At 28.5% G+C, this 19,642-nt stretch overlaps 1 protein-coding gene across 2 annotated transcripts in view; it reads left to right on the forward strand.

The window, feature by feature from the left end:
* Positions 1–19,642, forward strand: part of LOC126906516 (disintegrin and metalloproteinase domain-containing protein 10) — a 49,572-nt gene that overhangs the window by 26,573 nt on the left and 3,357 nt on the right. For both annotated transcript variants that reach the window (XM_050687064.1, XM_050687065.1), the window contains 10 exons: positions 6,420–7,091; positions 15,271–15,402; positions 17,695–17,819; positions 17,883–18,011; positions 18,169–18,337; positions 18,421–18,590; positions 18,664–18,831; positions 18,923–19,050; positions 19,115–19,229; positions 19,307–19,441. In XM_050687064.1, the coding sequence (XP_050543021.1) occupies positions 6,420–7,091; positions 15,271–15,402; positions 17,695–17,819; positions 17,883–18,011; positions 18,169–18,337; positions 18,421–18,590; positions 18,664–18,831; positions 18,923–19,050; positions 19,115–19,229; positions 19,307–19,441 (1,943 nt within the window). The remainder of the gene's footprint in view (positions 1–6,419; positions 7,092–15,270; positions 15,403–17,694; positions 17,820–17,882; positions 18,012–18,168; positions 18,338–18,420; positions 18,591–18,663; positions 18,832–18,922; positions 19,051–19,114; positions 19,230–19,306; positions 19,442–19,642) is intronic.

Here is a 19,642-nt window from a genome sequence, read left to right on the forward strand (position 1 = left end):
CTGCGGATTTCATTTCAGTTTCACTATATATTTGTTCATCCTCAGCCAACGTTTATATTGATCAAGCATTTCAATATGAATGTGTTTTGCGTTCTTTTATCCATCGAGACTTTAAAAAACACGCCATTTATATATTTCCCACCGAATTGAATGAATGTAACATATCTATGTGTATACTTTAAGAGTGCGTAGGTGTAATTTTTCAATATGTAAGGTTCATGTCGAATTTCCGACCCAAAGGTGGTGGCAGTGTACAGTAAAGAAGTAATGAATTACCCGAGGGATATGTGTGCCGTACCTCATCGTTCCGGAGTCATTTATGGGTTTTCGTTTTTTTATCATTAGGCGCAATATTTTTTCTGTCCGACTAGTCCATCGTGGGTTTGTTTCAAATTACCGTTCAATTTTCAATCTAATAACGAAACTCATTTTATTTTTCATTATTAATTTCACCATTTTTCTCTATAAATAATCTCTATGATATTTAAGTTTTTAGAATTAAAAATAATACTTTGTGCGCTATTAACTCTCTTGTTAAAAATAAATAAATATTATTTTTGTTTTCTTTCGACTGTACATAAATCGCACATTATAAATTCGTTATTTTGTCTTTTTGTAATTCAGTAGATTAATTAAATTACAATACCAATTCAAATTTTACACGTTATGTATTATAAATGGAAATTATTTACATAATAATAGAGGTAATTATGTACATCGTTTTTCCAGACGTTTAACTTGGATGCCATATTAATGCAAATCATACAATGAGAGATGGCTTAGCAGAAAACTCTTATAATTAATGGAAAGTTTCGAACCATGAAATGTGCCTTACACGCATTCAGCTAATCTGTCCAAACTATTATATCAATAGTTATATCATGTTGGTCCGTGCGTGTATATGGAATTTTTTTAATGTATTAACCACCATAAAGTGTATTATTAGATATGCTTGATTATGAAAAAAGTGTTCTTAGCCTTAACGTGCTTTTCTTTTGATTTTTACCGGCCTCACAAAAAGTAACGTGTCATTGAAGTATATCAGAATGATAGTCTAAATTTAAATATGTCAGTTTTTTTTCACGTGGAATTTATTGAGGTATAATCCAAAAATAATTTTGACCAAGTAATTTGAGCCTAGTGTCATATGTTCCCTCTCTCGTCGACTTAAAAGTAATGTTTGATTAAAATATATATAATCCGTTTTGATGTGCACTAAAATGGAAACTTTCTAATCAAAGGATTGCCATACACACACAAGTATATATATATATAAATTGGACTTTTACGATCTTGCGTTGCCCGGATTAACATTTACAAAATGTGGGACAATATATTAAATGGGCTGAACCCTTTTTATAGGCAACCTAAAACATAATGTGCAATAAATATCGCTCCTCGCTTACACAATATATAGCTCGTGTTTATTGTATTATTTAAAAATTAAAAAAGGCATGGTTTAATGCAAAATAGGTTTGTTAACTACACGACGAATTGGTTAAGATGGTAAATTGAAATGCACGTGTTCACGTAAAATTTATTAGTAAGTAAACAACCATTTTGTAGTCGACTTGTTGATAATGTATTTATGAGTTGTACAAAATTAAGGTGTACTTAATCGATCAGGATACTTTTGCTCTGTACAATTCATCGTAGAATGGGACTCATTCATCACTCAGTGTCACGCACTGGGATGAGCAGACGTAGGTCGAACGTATATAGAGCTCGGTTGGCCAAGTTTGTGTTTAATCTATTTAACCTTAACTCGATACTAAAACATACGTAAAAATACACAAAAAGCTTTGAACGGATTCTGTCTCGTACATTTTTTGGATTCATTAGACACAAGGTTGGGTTTTTTTTATGGATAGGTATTAATGGAAACGCTTTGATTTTGTTTTTAATCTTTTATGGAACGATCTTAATACGTTAAACTGATATTAATGAAACAATGCTACCCATTCTTTAGTGAAAACGGTCTCAAGCTACTGCCTAATACAACTCGTATCAAATTTCTGCATTTTCATAACGAATAATAAAACGATGGATTCCGTTAGTGATGTTCATCGTTTATGGTTTTCGGGTGGCAGCATTAAATAAATATTACGCAACGGTAAAGTAAATCCTTCAAGGTCTAAAAACCATATTGAAACTATTAAAAGAACTGTTTTTAAAACCAACCAGAACATGTTGTTAATGCGATCAAAACATTCTATGCGAACAAAGTTTGGTCAGGGTCATTAGAAACACTATATTTTATTCGCAGTAAATTACTTCATTAATTTTTTTTTGTTTTATAATTATCTTCAAGTTTTTTCACAAGATCGATGGCTAGATTAGTTCAGTTTAAAGATATTTTTATCGATAAAAATTAATGGACTTTCAACAATAATTTCCTTAGATAAGTTTCTTTCTATTAAGGGAAAAATTGATATTTTGTATTAATGATACAGACGAAGTTGTTTTACACTCATTTAATTTATCTTAGTCATGACCTGATTTTATTATAAAACGTTTAATATAATCGTTTGGAACAAACTCTTCATTTTAGGTGTATGGGAAGTCATATTAAAAATCGATTTAGTTTTGTATAATTTTTATGGCACATAATATTTCAACATTGAATCACGAATCGAAATGAATGGTATTCTTTTATAAACATTTGCCCGGCTATAAAATATTTGAACTAATACTTTTTATTGATCGACATTAAAGAGTATTGTATGAAGTTTTACTTAGCGAAAATAAAATTATACTGCATCTTGCTGGTATTTCAGTTCAAATTTTTACTATTTTTATGCTGAACAAAAAAAATATAATTCACTCCTATGCATAAAGTTTATACATGTTTTATTCGAGAAAAATTATTTTATTAAAAACAAATTTTGTCTGAAAAGTTTGGAGACTTTTTTTTTAATTTAACTAAATAATTTCCATTTTATAATCTATTATATTAAATTTTTTCCAGATAAAAATTAAATAAAAAATATTTTTATTCGTGTGACGCATGATGATAATTTTTGTTAAACCGAATACAAAAAATGTTGTCTAGGTTGTTAAAATTTGTTTTCTAGAGTTAGAAGTCCAACTTATAAATAATAGCATGTATGTATTGAATAAAATAAGTGACGAGGACACTCGAAGCATACAAAAGTGACAAAAGTGGAACAACGTTTCCTCTTACCGTGTCCTGAAAATAACTATCTGATTGAAAAGCAAGTATTTCAAGTGCGGTCCAAATCATATTTCTATCTTTTAATAATATTAAAAATTTACATTTAAAGTTAGACGAGCGTCTATTATTAAACGAGAAATGAAATTTGCCCTATGGAACGGCATATTTCAACGGTTATACGAATGTTAGTAACACGTTGTTTACGTATTGAAATTAATCAAATTATTTCAAATGTAAAAGTTTTCTATTGTTTATTTAAAGAAACTCGTTTGAAAATAGGGTACGTTCAGCCGAACTTGCCGAACAGATCAATTAGTTTTACCGTGTGCGTGCTTTTCGCTCAGTGCAAGTGTTTACGTGTAAATGTTGTGTGGGTCGTACATATTGCCACTGTTGTGTGTACTCTCATCGCCGCCCATCATCCCATTTCCATATAGGTGCTAGGGAAGTAGAGGTCCATATAATTTATTGTATGGATTCTGCACAGGTGAGTTTAGTTTCTAAGACTTTGCGCATAATGATGTTACGTTATAATGATTTTACTGTTATACTATTCGGACGCAAACGTACAAACTCCGTCGCCGTTTGGTCGTTCAAGTTAAAAGTTTTTGGCTAACGCGCACCAAACCGAAAATGTACATAATGGTTTTGTAATGATCGAATAATGTTTTTTTTTCGTATTATATGTAATCCACTTGGACGGCCCTATCTAACGAAATCGGTCGGGTATTTTTCAATAAACTGTCTGTAGGATAAAAAATACTCCAAGTGACATGCAGTTTCTCTACATTGAGGTCGATATTAAGGCATTCGTTTCACAAGAACTGCACTTAAAAACACATTATGATGTTACATTGATTATAATTATTATTTTGAGTACTTACAAAATTTAATAAATCATATTGTTCAATTTTCTGTGTGCTTAAACATGCGGTGTTTGTTATTAGGCAATCGTATGCATAATCAATGAAAACAAGATTTAAGTCTTTCCTATGGAATGACATCTATCGAACAAGAAAATATTATCTACTGAATTAAATTGTTATCCTCAATATTAATTTACGTTTAATTTGAAACAGATTTAAACGACCTATTTGTTTTAAATATAAAATTAAAAAAAAAAAATGAATTGGTTATAATAAATTATTGAAATGAATTACTCGCTATTTCTATCTGGCACGTTTTTTAATCGATCTGCACGTTCTAATTTGTATTAAAACTACTTTCTGCAGTGTGAAATAGAAAAAAACAGGGACACAAATCGTCTATATATTTGTCAGTTCTGTCCAAAATATTTATCGTATTTAACTATTTTTATATTTCCAATTTGTTTTTGTTATTTGCATTTACTTAATTGGCAATTAACACGAATTTATTTTCTCCTATTGTGTTATGATTTGTGTAAAATATGTGTACGCAATGTACAAAATTCTGTCAAAAACAGAAAACATGTTTATAAATGTAAACGCTTTAATTCAATTTCGCGTTACGGTTTTCTTCAAAACTATTACTTGTGATAATACTTTATGCAAAACTTAACATTTTTGCCTTATTATTGTAAGGCGTATAGAAAATAGTTGTATTATAAAATCTTATTAAATATTAATTTATTAAAAATGTTCGGCAATTAAAACAAATTGTCAGGTAGGGATAATTGTTTTAATCGGATAATTATTTTAATCGGATATTTATTTTGTTAATAATATGAGATGGCGATTCCTATCATCAAGGAATTTGAGCAAAAAATACAATTTACTTTTGAGACAAAAAAGGAAAATAATGATTTTGTGTCTGAATTAACTAAGCGAGCAGAGGTAACGGAGAAGTTTTTTTCTTTGTAAAACTTTTCAGAGATAAATAGAATTATAAAAGTTTTAGCTTTTAAAATTATGGTTATTGTATACCACTATGTAATTATATCATCTCGCGGGACTCTCCAGTTTAGTAATAATATAACCTCAAACCAAATAATATGGCAGTATAAAAATATATATTCACATACAGAGATATTGCGTCTTGTAATTTCAATCGATAGCCATTGCAAGACAACAAATTTGGAATGAATAATTTACCGGTTTTTCTGATATTCCTTTTTAGTTAATATGCAAACAGCGTAGTATGTTTTTAACAAAATCACAATTTTGTCGCTGATCCATATCAATATTAATGTTGTTTTATTTCGTACTTCAAAGGCATCTAAATATTTTATAATTACGAAAACAGTGTAAATTTACACAAAAAAACCATTTTTGAAAGGTGAAACTTAATTTAAATTCGATAAAAATACCTATAAAAGAAGTCCTATTTTAACATTAAGTGCATAAAAAAAGAAAATTAGGTTATTTGTAACAATTTGTCTGCCTGCGCAAGTGTTTCATCATCCTTAACGAGGGACATTATAATAATATATTAAATGAACATTGGCATATAAAAGACGCTTTTTTACCCGTCAAATTAAGAATGTTAAAATTAGTTTGAACTTTAATAAGAACTTATATCACGGGGTCAATAAGTTATTTTATTTTAGACGTTTGGCAATTTTTTAATTTACCCGACTCCTATAATTTTATGAATGAAAATTTATATTTGTAATCAAACCTTTTTATTAGGTTAACTTTATTCGATAATTTAAACATTAATTAGTATAACATTAATTTAATTAATTATATACTTAAAAATAATTACTTTTAATTCTTCGGGAATTATTCGTTTTTGTTAAAAACTCTAGTTGATTGGTCTTTTGTTTTTTTAACAAAAAAAGACTTTTGTAGACAATAAAAGCTAAAAATATTTTTTAGTTAAAATTAAAGTTGCCAAGTATTTTTAGCATGGCGATTTTCGTAGATATTGACGACATAACAGAAAAAATAATTATTTTAAGTGGTATAATCCAAACTTATTTGACCGGGAGAATTAAAATGAGGCTTTTGTGGCCTTATGCGACCATTTGAAATTTATATGGGTGCCATGATCCTTTGAATCCCTTAAATGGAAAATATAGTGTTATTCAATTTGAATTAAATTTAAATTAGATATTATAAATGCTATCAGTCAAAGTCCCTTCAATCTAGTTTTCAATACAATTCTCATAATGTTAATTAAATATTTAAGTTTGATTCAATGGAATCTAATTAACTTTGTGTGATTGTTCTAACGTACATATCACGAATGCATTCATTGATATATTACTTAGTTATGGTTATTATCTTTAAAATATAATCGTATAAACAATTTTTTTTTACAGACGATGAGACAACACACGTTAGAGGCGTGGTGACAGCTGATGGGTTGTTCGATGGCACTATCAGTACAGCCACCGAAGAATATTTTGTGGAACCCACGTCGAGGTACATGGGAAAAGGTAGTTCATCGCCTTTCCACAGCATAGTATATCGGCTATCGGATGTCACACAACCCAAGCCTAGTGATTGTCGATCTGAAGAAATGCACAAACGTCGTCGAAGAAAACGACAGTCGGTCGATGATGGCGATGACGACTTCAACCAAGACGATGTAATCGCCCCCGACCGGCTAGTTAATCAAACTTATGATACAGAAGGCGTGATTCTAATCAGGTCACCGAACGGTACGATCGTGAACCGAAGTCGACAATCAGCCACTAGCAAAACGTCAGCACCCAAACCGAACTGGTACGATCCCAATGACCAGAGAAAGGTGTTAGTTGCTGTGGCCGGTGATGAGGCCAGCAGCAACTTGGTAGTGGACGATGGCACTTACGATCCATTTGAAAATCGAAAGAAAGGACTCAGTCCGTTCGTAGACAATAGAAAAACTACTTGCATGCTTTATTTACAAGCGGACCATCTGTTTTTTGAAAAGTATGGTAGAGAAGAAACGTGTATCGAAGTCATGACGAGACACGTACAGAGGGTAAATGCTATTTACAGGACTACGGGTGAGTTAAATTTTTCGTGCATTTTAACTTGTTTTTAAATTTATTCAAATGATGAATTGGTAATTTATTCATAACTTACAAACATTTGAGTAAAAGGTTAATGATCGGGGTCGCATCTTATATCTTAATTTCAAAGTGGAAATGGTTTAACTCTTGCTTTGTATTATTCATTTATTCTAAATTTTACATTAGAAGTATAATTGAACCCATAGATGTAACATTAGCCCATTTTAATTTTATTAGACTATAACCACAATATATTCCAGTTTAATTATTTTAGTGAAAATAATATACATCTGGAGTATCGTATTATCTACAATTTAGGTTGCAATAGATCATTCCAAAGTACATTTCAAGTGTGATGTTTTCACTTGTAATTCTATTTTTATTTCCCTGAAAATAGAGGTAGACATTTTTTTGAATGTTTTGTTGTACTGCCTACACTATTCTCAAGAGTATCGATTGTATTGTGATAATCTGAATTTCCAAAAGTGTTGGTTTTTTTTGGTACTTTTTGAAATCACGTCCAGTATTTTCGCTGATCATTAGGGTTTAAAAGTTTAAATCTTTTAAATCTTTTAAATCCTGTTTTAAATTTCTGTAGACGTCTTCTACTTAAAATGTTTTTGCTATAGGACCCAAAAGTTTGTAATAATTTTATTATGACAAATAAAAATAAAGTCCAGGTAAATAGACTATGTTATATAGTTGTACTCACTACATTTTTTTCAGTTGAAATTAAAAATATTAAGGTACGTGACCATACACAAAGTACAAATTCTTAACAAATATTAACAATTCTAAATGTCATTTGCTGCAGGCAGTAATCTCATAATGAATACGACTTTTCATAAATTAATGATTTTCTTTTGGTTTTATGTATGTAACTAATGTTTTAGTGGTACCGGTTATTATAATTTTATGAACTGGTACACCTATTATGTAGATATTAGGCGTCTGACATCCTATTAATCTGAGAATAATAGACTAATTTATGTTTCATGATACTTCCTTAGTAACAAACACACTATGTAATAATCGTTATCCCCGGATTATTTTTATTCTTAAGTCTTTTGTGATATTATTAAATTAAGATGATAATAAGAAAAGAAGCGTTGTACAATGATATTATGAATAGGCGATATTAAGGTTGAATTGTAAGCAACTATAACATAATACTTTCTAGTATACCGTTAAGTTATTCCATATACTTTAAAAATAAAGTTTAGAAAATTATAACTTAAAAAAAAAATAAGCAACTTTGAAATAAATAAATAATTGTCTCTTTTTATTTTTATTCAATAAACATTTCGTAGAGCAACTCGTTTTTTTTTACTATGTAAGTATTGTTACCTATCTCAAATGTTTATTGTGTGAAATTTTAATGATTGTATTACTTCTTAAAAAATAAAATACCCATTATTGTGCTTGACATTTTCAATTTCTGTAGAAATTCACTTAATCTTTGACTTACAGTTTAGTATGTTTTCAATTATGTTTTCCGGATTAAAAAGTTAAATTTTTAAATTAGCTATTCGCTAGTATTGCTTTTTAAAGCGCTACATGTAATTTAAATTGGAGATTCGTTTTTATTTTTAAAAATTCTTACGTGTCATTCAACTATGTGTTTGAACGTTACAAAATTCCTCAACAGTTAAGTACACGAAGGATTTATAGACGCGTACGCCTAAAAATATTTTAATTAATAATGGTTTTTGGTTTAATAAATGAAGAAAGTGGCAGTCTTAAAAGCAATTCAAACTGAACTTCATTTAACTCTTCGTTGTACAATGATGCAATCGTTTTGCTTGTCACGTTTTGGTCGACCAAGCAAACACCGGCGTAGGACAGTTGGTAATGATAGCCATAGCTGTCGAGAACTACCCGTGACAACAATATAGAGGAGTAGATTCTCTGTATTTCTCCCCTCTCTGTGTACATAAATACGAACGCGTGTGTGGCCTTTGATTAATGTGGACCCATCCGTAATATCTATATGTCGTCCTTATCAACTTTTCTTCTTCTTGTCTCTCGTTTGAATACCACTTTGCAGCATATAGACTGTAATAATAAACCAAATTCTTGTAGTATGATGAGATTTTTAAGTTTTTCTATTTACTATTTGTATAATTTATAATACTGAATCGAGTACTTAGATACTTTTTAATTTTCAACCTTAAGATTTTTTTTTACCCACAATTAGTGAATATCCTAATAGATAAATAAAAAATGTTAAAATGTATTTAACGTATAATTAATATTACAAAAAAAAAAAAATCATTATATGAAAGAAGAAGATAATATGGTCCGGAAAATTTATATTTGTCATTATGACATCATTATTAATAATTTTGTATTTTTTAATTCCGCCGTGTTCCCTTTTTGGCGAAACAACTTTTCGATTGTCTCATTTGGACAAGACATGTGATTAAATATTCAACCTTGTCCGGGTTTATAATAAATGAGAAAAAAATACCAAGAAAGATTTAACTTTACACTCAATGATGCGATAAAGTTAGAGTCAAGTTTAAATATATTGATTTTGAAAGTTTTCTAAAAGGGGAGATTGATATTCATTTTTAACTATAAATTTACTGCAACAAATATAATGAAGTATAAGAAAAGAATTTTTTCTAAAATATATTGATGGTGTTTCGTCAATCCAATTCAAGTCAATTGATTAGATGCCGGTTGGTTTATTATTTATTTTTTTTGTACCCTTGAGGATAAAAGGCCAAAATTTATACGACACGCCCCAATATCACGAGCCAAGATTAAATGTAATCTAATAAACTATGTAATTATATTGATACGAATATAACCATCTTATAAACTGTTTGGTTGAAAAAATATTTCACTTGAAATATAAATGGTCAATTTCCGAGCAAAAAGAACGTAAAATTGTCACTAATTACTTAAGTTTTTTTTTAATTACTTAACAAATAATAACACTTGTAAACAAAATTACGCTTTTTTAAATCAATTTTTTGCACCGCTTTCAAATTTCAAATTATATTTTTTAATCATTTCTAGTTTTTAAGATAATTACTAATTATTCAAAAACAAGTAATTGCGAATAAGAAAAAACAATTTTTTTTTCTCAAATTATTTTTATTATTACTATATTAACAATAATTTTTACAAATTTTTGATCCTACATGTTTTTTATCATTTTTTTAAACAAATATATGAACATTTCAATAAAATAGTACAATTTTATTAATATAGTAATATTTTGTTTTTATTTTGTCCTCTGTGTTTTTGAATTTTATTTTCATTAATAAATTTAATCCGATTTTAATCTAGTTAAATCTATAGGCGCCTAAAATTTATAAAACCGCCTTAATTTTAGAAGTTAAAAATATATCTCAAAAAAAAATATTTTCAAATAAACAAATAATTTAACAAGTATTTAATATTTGTGTTAAATTTTAATTAAAACACAAAAATAGTAAAATTACAAGTATACAGATTTTTTTGTTTTTTAACAGATTTGTATTGAAGAATTTTTTATGATTGTATAGCTAATTACTGTCAGATATCATCTCTACTTGACCCAACTGTGTCGCCTCCCCACTATTTAAAAATAATTTTTTTGAATAAATAAAAATTACGAATTGAAATTTCAATGGCACCATCAAGATGAATAATTTTAATCGTCAGGAGTTTACATAGATTGATTACTAATATTTCTATTTAAATGACTTATTATAATATAAATACAATGAAATAGTAATTATATAAGTTAAGATTTAAATAGTAAAAAAATTGTGATTTTCACAAACTTTTGAGTTTTTTCATTAATGTGCTGTAATTATCAGTTACACAAGTTCCTGGTCAAATCAATGTAAACAATACTAGTTTTTAAATCCTCATAAAATTTTTTAATTAACGATGTTAATTTAAAATTCGCAAATTGACCCAAAAATATGTTATGATAAGAAGTGCAACTTTTTATTATAATTTTTCTTAAAAACGAACTTAATAAAAAAAAAAAATAGATTAATCATGACATTTAATCGAAATTTTGCATAGATCAACAAAATAATATTAAAGTCAATAATAATTCGATAAAATATTTTGTAATTAATTGTTTTTTAATAATTAGCAATTATTTTAAAAACTAGATGTGATAGAAAAATTCTTACTGCACATTTGAAATCATCAAAAAAATATATTTAAAATAGTATATTTTTATCTGTGATGATAATTACTTGATGACCTGTGTAATCTACGTTTTCCAATTAATTTATCTTCTATATATTAAATTTCAAAAATAAAAATTCTTTTTTTTTGTTTTTGTTATTGCGTTTGCTTGGCTTTTATTTATTTTTTATTCGGTCGTTTATTCTTGAAATCGGTTATTATGCATTATCTAAAAGATTTAGCAAACGCGCCATTGTATAGGAGGTGTTTTGAAGTGACAAAAAATACTTTTTGAAAACGTCTTTTTTATCTTATAATATTAATAAATGTGCTTTGGGTATACGCAGATATTACATTCGTTCAACGATTTGCCGCTGAGAAAACATAAAAACAAAACAAACGGCTAAATTCACATATCCTGAAAATATGTCAACCTCTAAATCTAGCGAAAAATTTGAAACCTCTTAATGACCATTCGGTTTTATGTACTACACGATCGTTAATTCTTCTGCAACGGCTACCCTCAGCTGTTGTATTTTATTATACAGAGTGTAACTTACTTTGAGATATTGGCTTCATAAATCTCCCGGTTCGCTGACGTTCTGCTGGTATTTGCTGCGAAACAGCTTCTTCCTAAGAGGCGCTCAAGATCGTGCCCTGCTGTAGCCAATGATAAATTGCCGAAACGTGACCTCTCATTAGTAAAACAAAAGAATCTTTGTTAAGTGAGGAATCGATTGTCCTTGTTGTTTATAATCGCAAATTACGGGACCTAAGTTTAAATTTAAGTTTACTTAGGATGAAGTTATATTTTTACTACCATTACATTGGTATATCGTTATGATTTACATTTTAATTTTAGTATCCTTCTCTTTATTAGCACATCGTTTATGATTTTTCGTGATCTAAAAGCAGTGTAACGATAAGTTTATTAAAGACCTAAGCAAGACAATATATTCATACCGTAGAAAAATTAATATGCCGGTACAAATTGTTAAAAACCATCATAATCTGTACCATCCACAGTATCTGACTTCCCTATCGTCGAAAATCCATTGTTAGCTATGATGCCACCTACGTCCATTGTTTGGTCTTGTCTTGGCTTTTTTCATTATTTTCTTTATTAAAGTCAGCTGCAAGCTATTTTAATAATAACGACTGTAGCGCACTGTAATGCAGTTTTATACTAATAAATACACGGCAGTAAAGTTTGGCAATTTGTTCGCATAACGCCCAATTAATAAAACGTGTAAAATACGGTGATAGAACTTTTTTTCACGATTAAGTACTGAGTAATTTACTTTTTTTAATGTCATTATCTATGCATGCATGTATAATTTATCACGTAGATTTTTTTAATACTATTTTTATTTTTAGTGTAAATTTACTCATATTATCTTGTATCTTTATTACTTTATTAAAATTACAAAAATATTTCTTTAATTATTCTATCATAACTGCACTATTTTCCCTTTATAATAATAATATAAAAAAATATATTTTCAATGTTGTATCAAAAATATATCAATAATATTATAATAAAAGAAAATATTTCGCAGTGACGAAAAATTTCATCTGATTTTTAGTTGAGCTTTTATTAGACAAAGTCTTTGAGTGTTTCCTAAATTTCTATAAAAAAAAAACCTTCGAACATAAAAAGGTTCACTCTGATCGAATATTATGTATTTATTTGACTGACTTTTAACGCTTTACAAGCTAGAAAAAACTTATTTTCTTTCATTTTACATAATTTTCATTCACTTTAAAGAAAGATATTTAACTTTGCAAAAAAATAAAAATATATTGTTTTTGTCCTTTTTAACAGAATATAGATGTAAAGTTTTTACTAGTGCACGTTCCTTATTTTCTCTTTAAACAGATACCGTATAGATTTTACAAATGAAAGCTTATAAATATTAAGCACATACAGCAACACGTCGTCTAACGAAAATTTCCGTTTGACCGAATATTATAAGAAATGTATTATTTACTTACGACTGCTATCGTGTAAAATTCATATTGTTTTTCGCATTATGTGTCAAGTCTACCGAAAGCATGTGTACTTCAGCGTTATTTTTTTAAGTCTATAAAATAAAAAAAATATTTTCCTATTTTATTTTATTTTGTTGTTATAAATAAATTAAGTGAAAAAAATATTCGTTTTTTAAACCAATCGCGTTGTTTGTTCAATAAAATACATTGTATGATTTATCAGGGAAGGCAGTCGAGATTTTTTTCCATTATACAATGTTAATTAAAATCGAATATCTCTGTATTTGCCCTTTCTACTTAGTACCTATTTTGCGTACAACAATGTCTACTTGATTATTCTTTATTCACCGCCGTGGAAATGTATTATTTACAATTTGAATCATTAATCAAATTAATTATATCCTAGCTGATTGAGCGCATTTTGTATTTATGTTTCTGTCTATACACAGTTCGTCTGTTCTTATTGTTATTCACGGAGTACAGTCTGCTCGATTTTGCTGTTGATGACCACCAGATCCCAACGTGCAACACCGCCATTGTACTGAGATTTATTTAAACAACAGGGGGTTGCTCTTAGTTAAATTGTATTTAGATTTCAGACTACCAGTGTTCCGTTTGCCAATTAAATGTTTTTGGTATTTTTATGTTCTTGTGTACAAATAACAATCTCTTGGATTAAATTATAATAATGTTGTTTTGTTATTTCTTATAAAAATATTCGTTCGCATTTCTTTGTTTCTATCGCATTTCATTGGTTAACTACTTTGCCACTTTTGTTTATAATATACTTGAATTATTTCTAAGGAAAATGTATGTCTAGATGTTTAAGAACTATCTTAAAAATTGTAAAGAGAGAAAAAAGTGTATGATTGTCCAATTTAAAGGTATTATTCATTTATCCACTTTTTATATAGTAAGTATAATACTCTTCGTATTAAATTAATGAACACGTACGTCTTGAGGAAATATTACGTAATTGTATCTCCATGTTTTATTTTTACCTTTGCTAGACTTATTATTTTTTATCCAGTTAATTGTACTAATGAAATTTTACAAAAAGTTTCAGATGTTTCGTTACCAAACATGTGTACAAATCAAAATTTATTGTTTTACATTGTTCTTTGTGTATACGCGATACCTTCCGATTTATTGAAGCGTATTTCCTTTAAGTTAATAATATTATGTGCGCTATTATAGAAATGACTGTTGTGGCTCATAAAAACTCCAAAGGTCATTGACAAAATGTTTTCTATTATTCATTTTCCGCATGGACATATCTACAATAGACTAGAATATCCTTAGACTATAAATGCAAACGTTATATTATTTAGAGAAAAGTTACAATCCAATGTCGTTATATTTTCATCGTTTTATACTGCCCTGTGAGTATATGTTTGTACACTTAATCTATTGTTTTGGTTTATAAGAAAATCATAAATAAAAACTAATGTTGCTATGTGTTCATAGATTTCTTATGAAAGCTGTTTATTCTAGTGCATATCTGTCTATAAATGTAATATTCGACTTATTGATACTTATAAGTATGAAAATATAAGTAGTTTTACATAAACATATTATGGCACGTACAAAACATCGTATAAATGTTATTACACAAAATGTAATTATATTGTTTCATACACATGGCTGTACACCAGAACACTGTGTTAAGATCATTTTATCATTATTGGTCGTTGTGTATATTTGTATAGTGTTGGACAGACATATAATATTACTCATAATAATATATAAGTTAGTTTTTACTGAAACTGATTACTGCACGTTAACCTTATGGAATTTATTATCCATTACTTGAACAAGTACATATAACATTTTATTCCAGCAGAAATATTAAATTTCCAATAACGAAATGCCTGTACTCTTTTTATTAAATCCAATAAGAAATAACAGGCAATGTAAAAATCAATTATATGACTAAAAAAATATTTACCCTTTGCTCTATTTTGTTTAATTATTTTGATGAAATATTATGAAGATTAATAAAGTAACAAAGTTTCATTAATACTTGATAAATTTGTTTCAGACTTTAATCAAGATGGTAGACCAGATAATATCAGTTTTATGATTAAGAGAGTCAAAGTACATTCTAACCCAGACCCTTCGTACAAGTTTCTCGGAAATTACGGAGTAGAAAAGTTTTTGGAGATTTTTTCCGGTAAGTAGATTAAATGCTAAAAGGTACATGTATATATTCTATTCGATATGATGTGATGCAATTTTTCACCGTCATGACCATATTTGAACTTAAAAAAACAACAAACTTCTTAAGTGATTTTTTTGACGTTTTATCATTTTAAAAGATGCAAAAGGTTAACGCAAAAAGCTCTTTAACATCACCACTTCCAGAGCATACACTTTTACGCTGCCTGCTGGGCTTTATTTTCCGATTTTTTTTTTTCATCTAATATTCCATTTATACGGCAGCTGCTCCGAAGAGTACTATACCAGTCTCTTAATAACTTAAAAAAAAAGAAAAACAAATAATCATAACGATAATAATTATAAGTTTTAGCTGGTACTTCTTCTAGTTGACATCTCAGTTAACGTACAATGGAAAAAAATGGTAACATGACCTATGGCGTCGACTTGGTATTAATTCTATTAAGGTGAAGTATATTTATGAAAGATGTTGAGTTTCATTTGTCACTAAAATCAAACATTTTTTTTTTGTTTCATTGTTAAGATGACAACTAAAATTATCGAGTTTCCTACAAACTTTTGTTACTTGTTTTTGTTGGTTGTGGCTTTACTGTTGTGAATAACAACAATGCCTTTCAAAATTCATTAATTAAAACATATTACTTCGTATATTAAGTACAAAATCAGATGTTTTAAAGCGTTTTGAATAGTGTTCAGCACGGTTTTATGTTAATGTTTTGTTCTGAAAACTAATTTCCTTCAAAGTAACGCTTGTTGGTATTTAAACGTGTTACATCTTAAGGAATTACAATAATAATGCATGATTCACACATGTTACTATTGCAGTCCACTGACCTTAATGCTCTGTTTCTGAGTCATTTTCCCCAAAAACAATATAATTCAGAGTTATACTTTAAATAAACGACCCTTATACAAATAATGTTAAAACTATACCATTAAATTTTACTTTGTTTAATTGGCAAAATGTCAAAAAGTGTTCTAGATAATTAACTAATTGATTTATTTTTTTCTTTTATGTTACGAAATTCTTACTATACTCTAAAAAAATAAACAAGCGTACAAATTATGAACACGTGTAAACGCGTTTTAACTAATGTCACTATTTCTTTTTTCTTGTTCTTGCGTATAAAAGTAAATTGTATACGTATTAAGCCATACAATGATCAGTTTGCTATTTTTTCTTGAATATTTTTACTTTTATTTAATGGCGTCATTTAAATTTCAGTCTTATAAAATATAGACCTCGTTACTTTACTAATTTCATTCAATTATTGTTATTGATTTTAATTTTCAAAACAATAAAAAATTGTTAAAAATAAATTTTATGAACTTATTATATAACACATGGATATTTTATATTAGAATATATATAATGATTATTTACATATTGTACATATCGTATATTAGTATATGCGTAGGTTATTAAATTTGATATATAGTTTGAAATATTATAATAGCAAGTTAACAACCTCGAGTATTATTTATGATACTTAGTGTACTTTTCTATTATCCTTTTTCTTTTACCCTAACTTGTCACACTGTTTTTGAGTATCAAATATGATTTTTGAGTCACGTGACTAGCCACGAATAAATTAATAGATAAAAGAGAAGTCGACTTGCAAATAAGTAAAATGCTGTCAAAAAAATAGAATATTTTTATTTAGTCATCATTTAAAAAAGTAGTTACTGGTTTCATAATACCTAATTATAAAAAAATTGTTTCGGATCATGAGTTTTAAATTCGTTGATAAATTTTATAAAAATTTAAAAAGTTTTTAAAGTATTAATCGATAATTCATCTACTCAGACATTTTAATAATTTATGATAATATTTGATTATTGATTTCTAAGAACATTTGTATTTTATCGTTTTAATTTCGATTAATATATTTATAATATCCTGTGTGATAATTTATACAGAATGTTCAGTAAGTAAGGAAACAGGTCAATTGTTATACACAATGAGAGCAATAGAAACCCGTTTCCTTACTTTCTGAACACTCTATATATGTATTTGGCTGTATTATAAAAAATTTCGGGATAATTACAAACTAAAACACATATTATTTACTTGCTTCCTCTCTAGTGTGTAAGCCTTTTATTCTTATAGTGGTATCGTCACGTTTAATTAATTACATAGTTTACCTAGAACCCAATTTATGTGAAAGTACAATCATTTTTTATATCTTTATCGTATGCATAAAATCAACATATTATATAGTTATTAAATCAATAATCATTTATATTTGGATTGTAAACATTTTAATAGAAAATATTATTATTTCAGAGGAAGACTATGATGCATTTTGTCTAGCCTATATGTTCACTTACAGGGATTTCGAAATGGGTACTCTGGGCTTAGCATGGACTGGCGATTTAAAGAATGCAGGTGGTGTGTGTGAAAAGAACGGGGTTAGTAAATTTGAATGATGCATTTACATGTGATTATAATTTAAATTATTTTTGTGCTTGCAGCATTATCGAGGAAGTTTAAAAAGCTTAAACACCGGTATTGTTACTCTTTTAAATTACGGCAAACACGTGCCTTCCGCTGTGTCCCACGTTACATTGGCTCATGAAATAGGTCATAACTTTGGCTCACCGGTTCGTATCTATACTATCTATCATTGCTTACTTTTTAATCTATAAGAGTTCTTGCTTTGTTGTTATGAACTGACAAGGCAGCGGCTCCTATTTTAAGAGTAACAATTTGGAACTTACTTGAGTTTTTACATTATTATTAATTAACATGTACTATTAGCACGATCCTGAAATCTGTACTCCTGGTGGAGACGACGGCAATTATATTATGTTTGCTCGGGCTACTTCGGGTGATAAGAAAAACAATAATCGTTTCTCACCTTGTAGCTTAACTGCCATTAATCCTGTATTAAACGTTAAGGCCAGAAGTACAAGAGGATGTTTTACCGGTATGTATTTATTTATTGAATTTTTTTTTTATTCCTTTTTTGATGCAATTGTTTAAAAAATAACTGTTATTTTTTTTCTATAGAACCACAAACTTCAATCTGTGGAAATGGCGTCGTAGAGCCGGGTGAAGAATGTGATTGTGGTTGGGAAGAAGATTGTAAGGATGCTTGTTGTTTCCCACAAAGAAGATACTCGCCGCCTGAGGAACCGCCTTGTCGACTGACTCCTAATAGCATATGTAGCCCTTCTCAAGTAAATATTTCAACTTTTACTAAACATTCCTCTTACTATTTGTATTAATACTTAAAACTGTTTATAATTCTAGGGTCCTTGTTGTACAACCGAATGTCGACTTAAAACTGGTGAATTGTGTCGGAACGACAATGGTTGCCGAGATGCTAGTTACTGTAATGGACGAACTCCTACATGCCCTCCATCTATTAACAAGCCTAATAAGACTGTGTGCAATGAAGAATTCGTTTGTTACATGGGAGTGAGTGTTGCGCAAATTTAATTTCAATTTATAATATTGCTAAAATTGATTAATATTTTTATTATTTTATTAATCTCTAATATTTTTATAGGAATGTACGGGTTCAATTTGTTTAGCTTACGGTTTAGAGTCATGTCAATGTATACCAAGCCCAAAAGACTCGCCTACTAAAGCATGTGAGTTGTGTTGTAAACTACCAGGAGAAAATCAACCGTGTTTGTAAGTATCGATAATTATGTTCTTTTCTATTAAAACTTTTCTCATTTTATTTTTTATTATTTAGGTCATCTTATTCCTGGAACCACGTGCCATATGATATACCGGATATGTACTCTAAGCCGGGTACACCGTGTAATGATTATAATGGTTATTGCGATGTATTTCAAAGATGTAGAGAGGTATGCGTTTAACTATAAAAATACTATTAGATAAAACTTGTGAATTAGTGTACTGATAAAAGAACATTATTTTTCAGGTTGATCCGTCAGGACCATTGGCTACGTTAAGAAAACTCTTGTTATCTGAAGAGAGCATAGCTTCATTTAAAAAATGGGCCATTGATCACTGGTACTACTCAGGCCTAATAGTAGCATCATTCCTAGTTATGTTGGTAAGTTCTGACACTTTAAAAAATAGTATAATTTATTGCATGATATAAATAATATTTTATTTGTAACGTATGTGTGATCAATAACATTTATCAAATTCTTATCATTCGGATTAAAATATGCTCAGATGATTTGGAGTTTGCTTTGTAAGTTAACTAATGGTCAAATTTTTATCCAATCAATTCATTACACGCTAGTAATAT

The sequence above is a fragment of the Daktulosphaira vitifoliae genome, unplaced genomic scaffold (assembly GCF_025091365.1).
Source record: "Daktulosphaira vitifoliae isolate Bord-2020 unplaced genomic scaffold, ASM2509136v1 Scaffold_5, whole genome shotgun sequence".
NCBI classification, from domain to species: Eukaryota; Metazoa; Arthropoda; class Insecta; order Hemiptera; family Phylloxeridae; genus Daktulosphaira; species Daktulosphaira vitifoliae.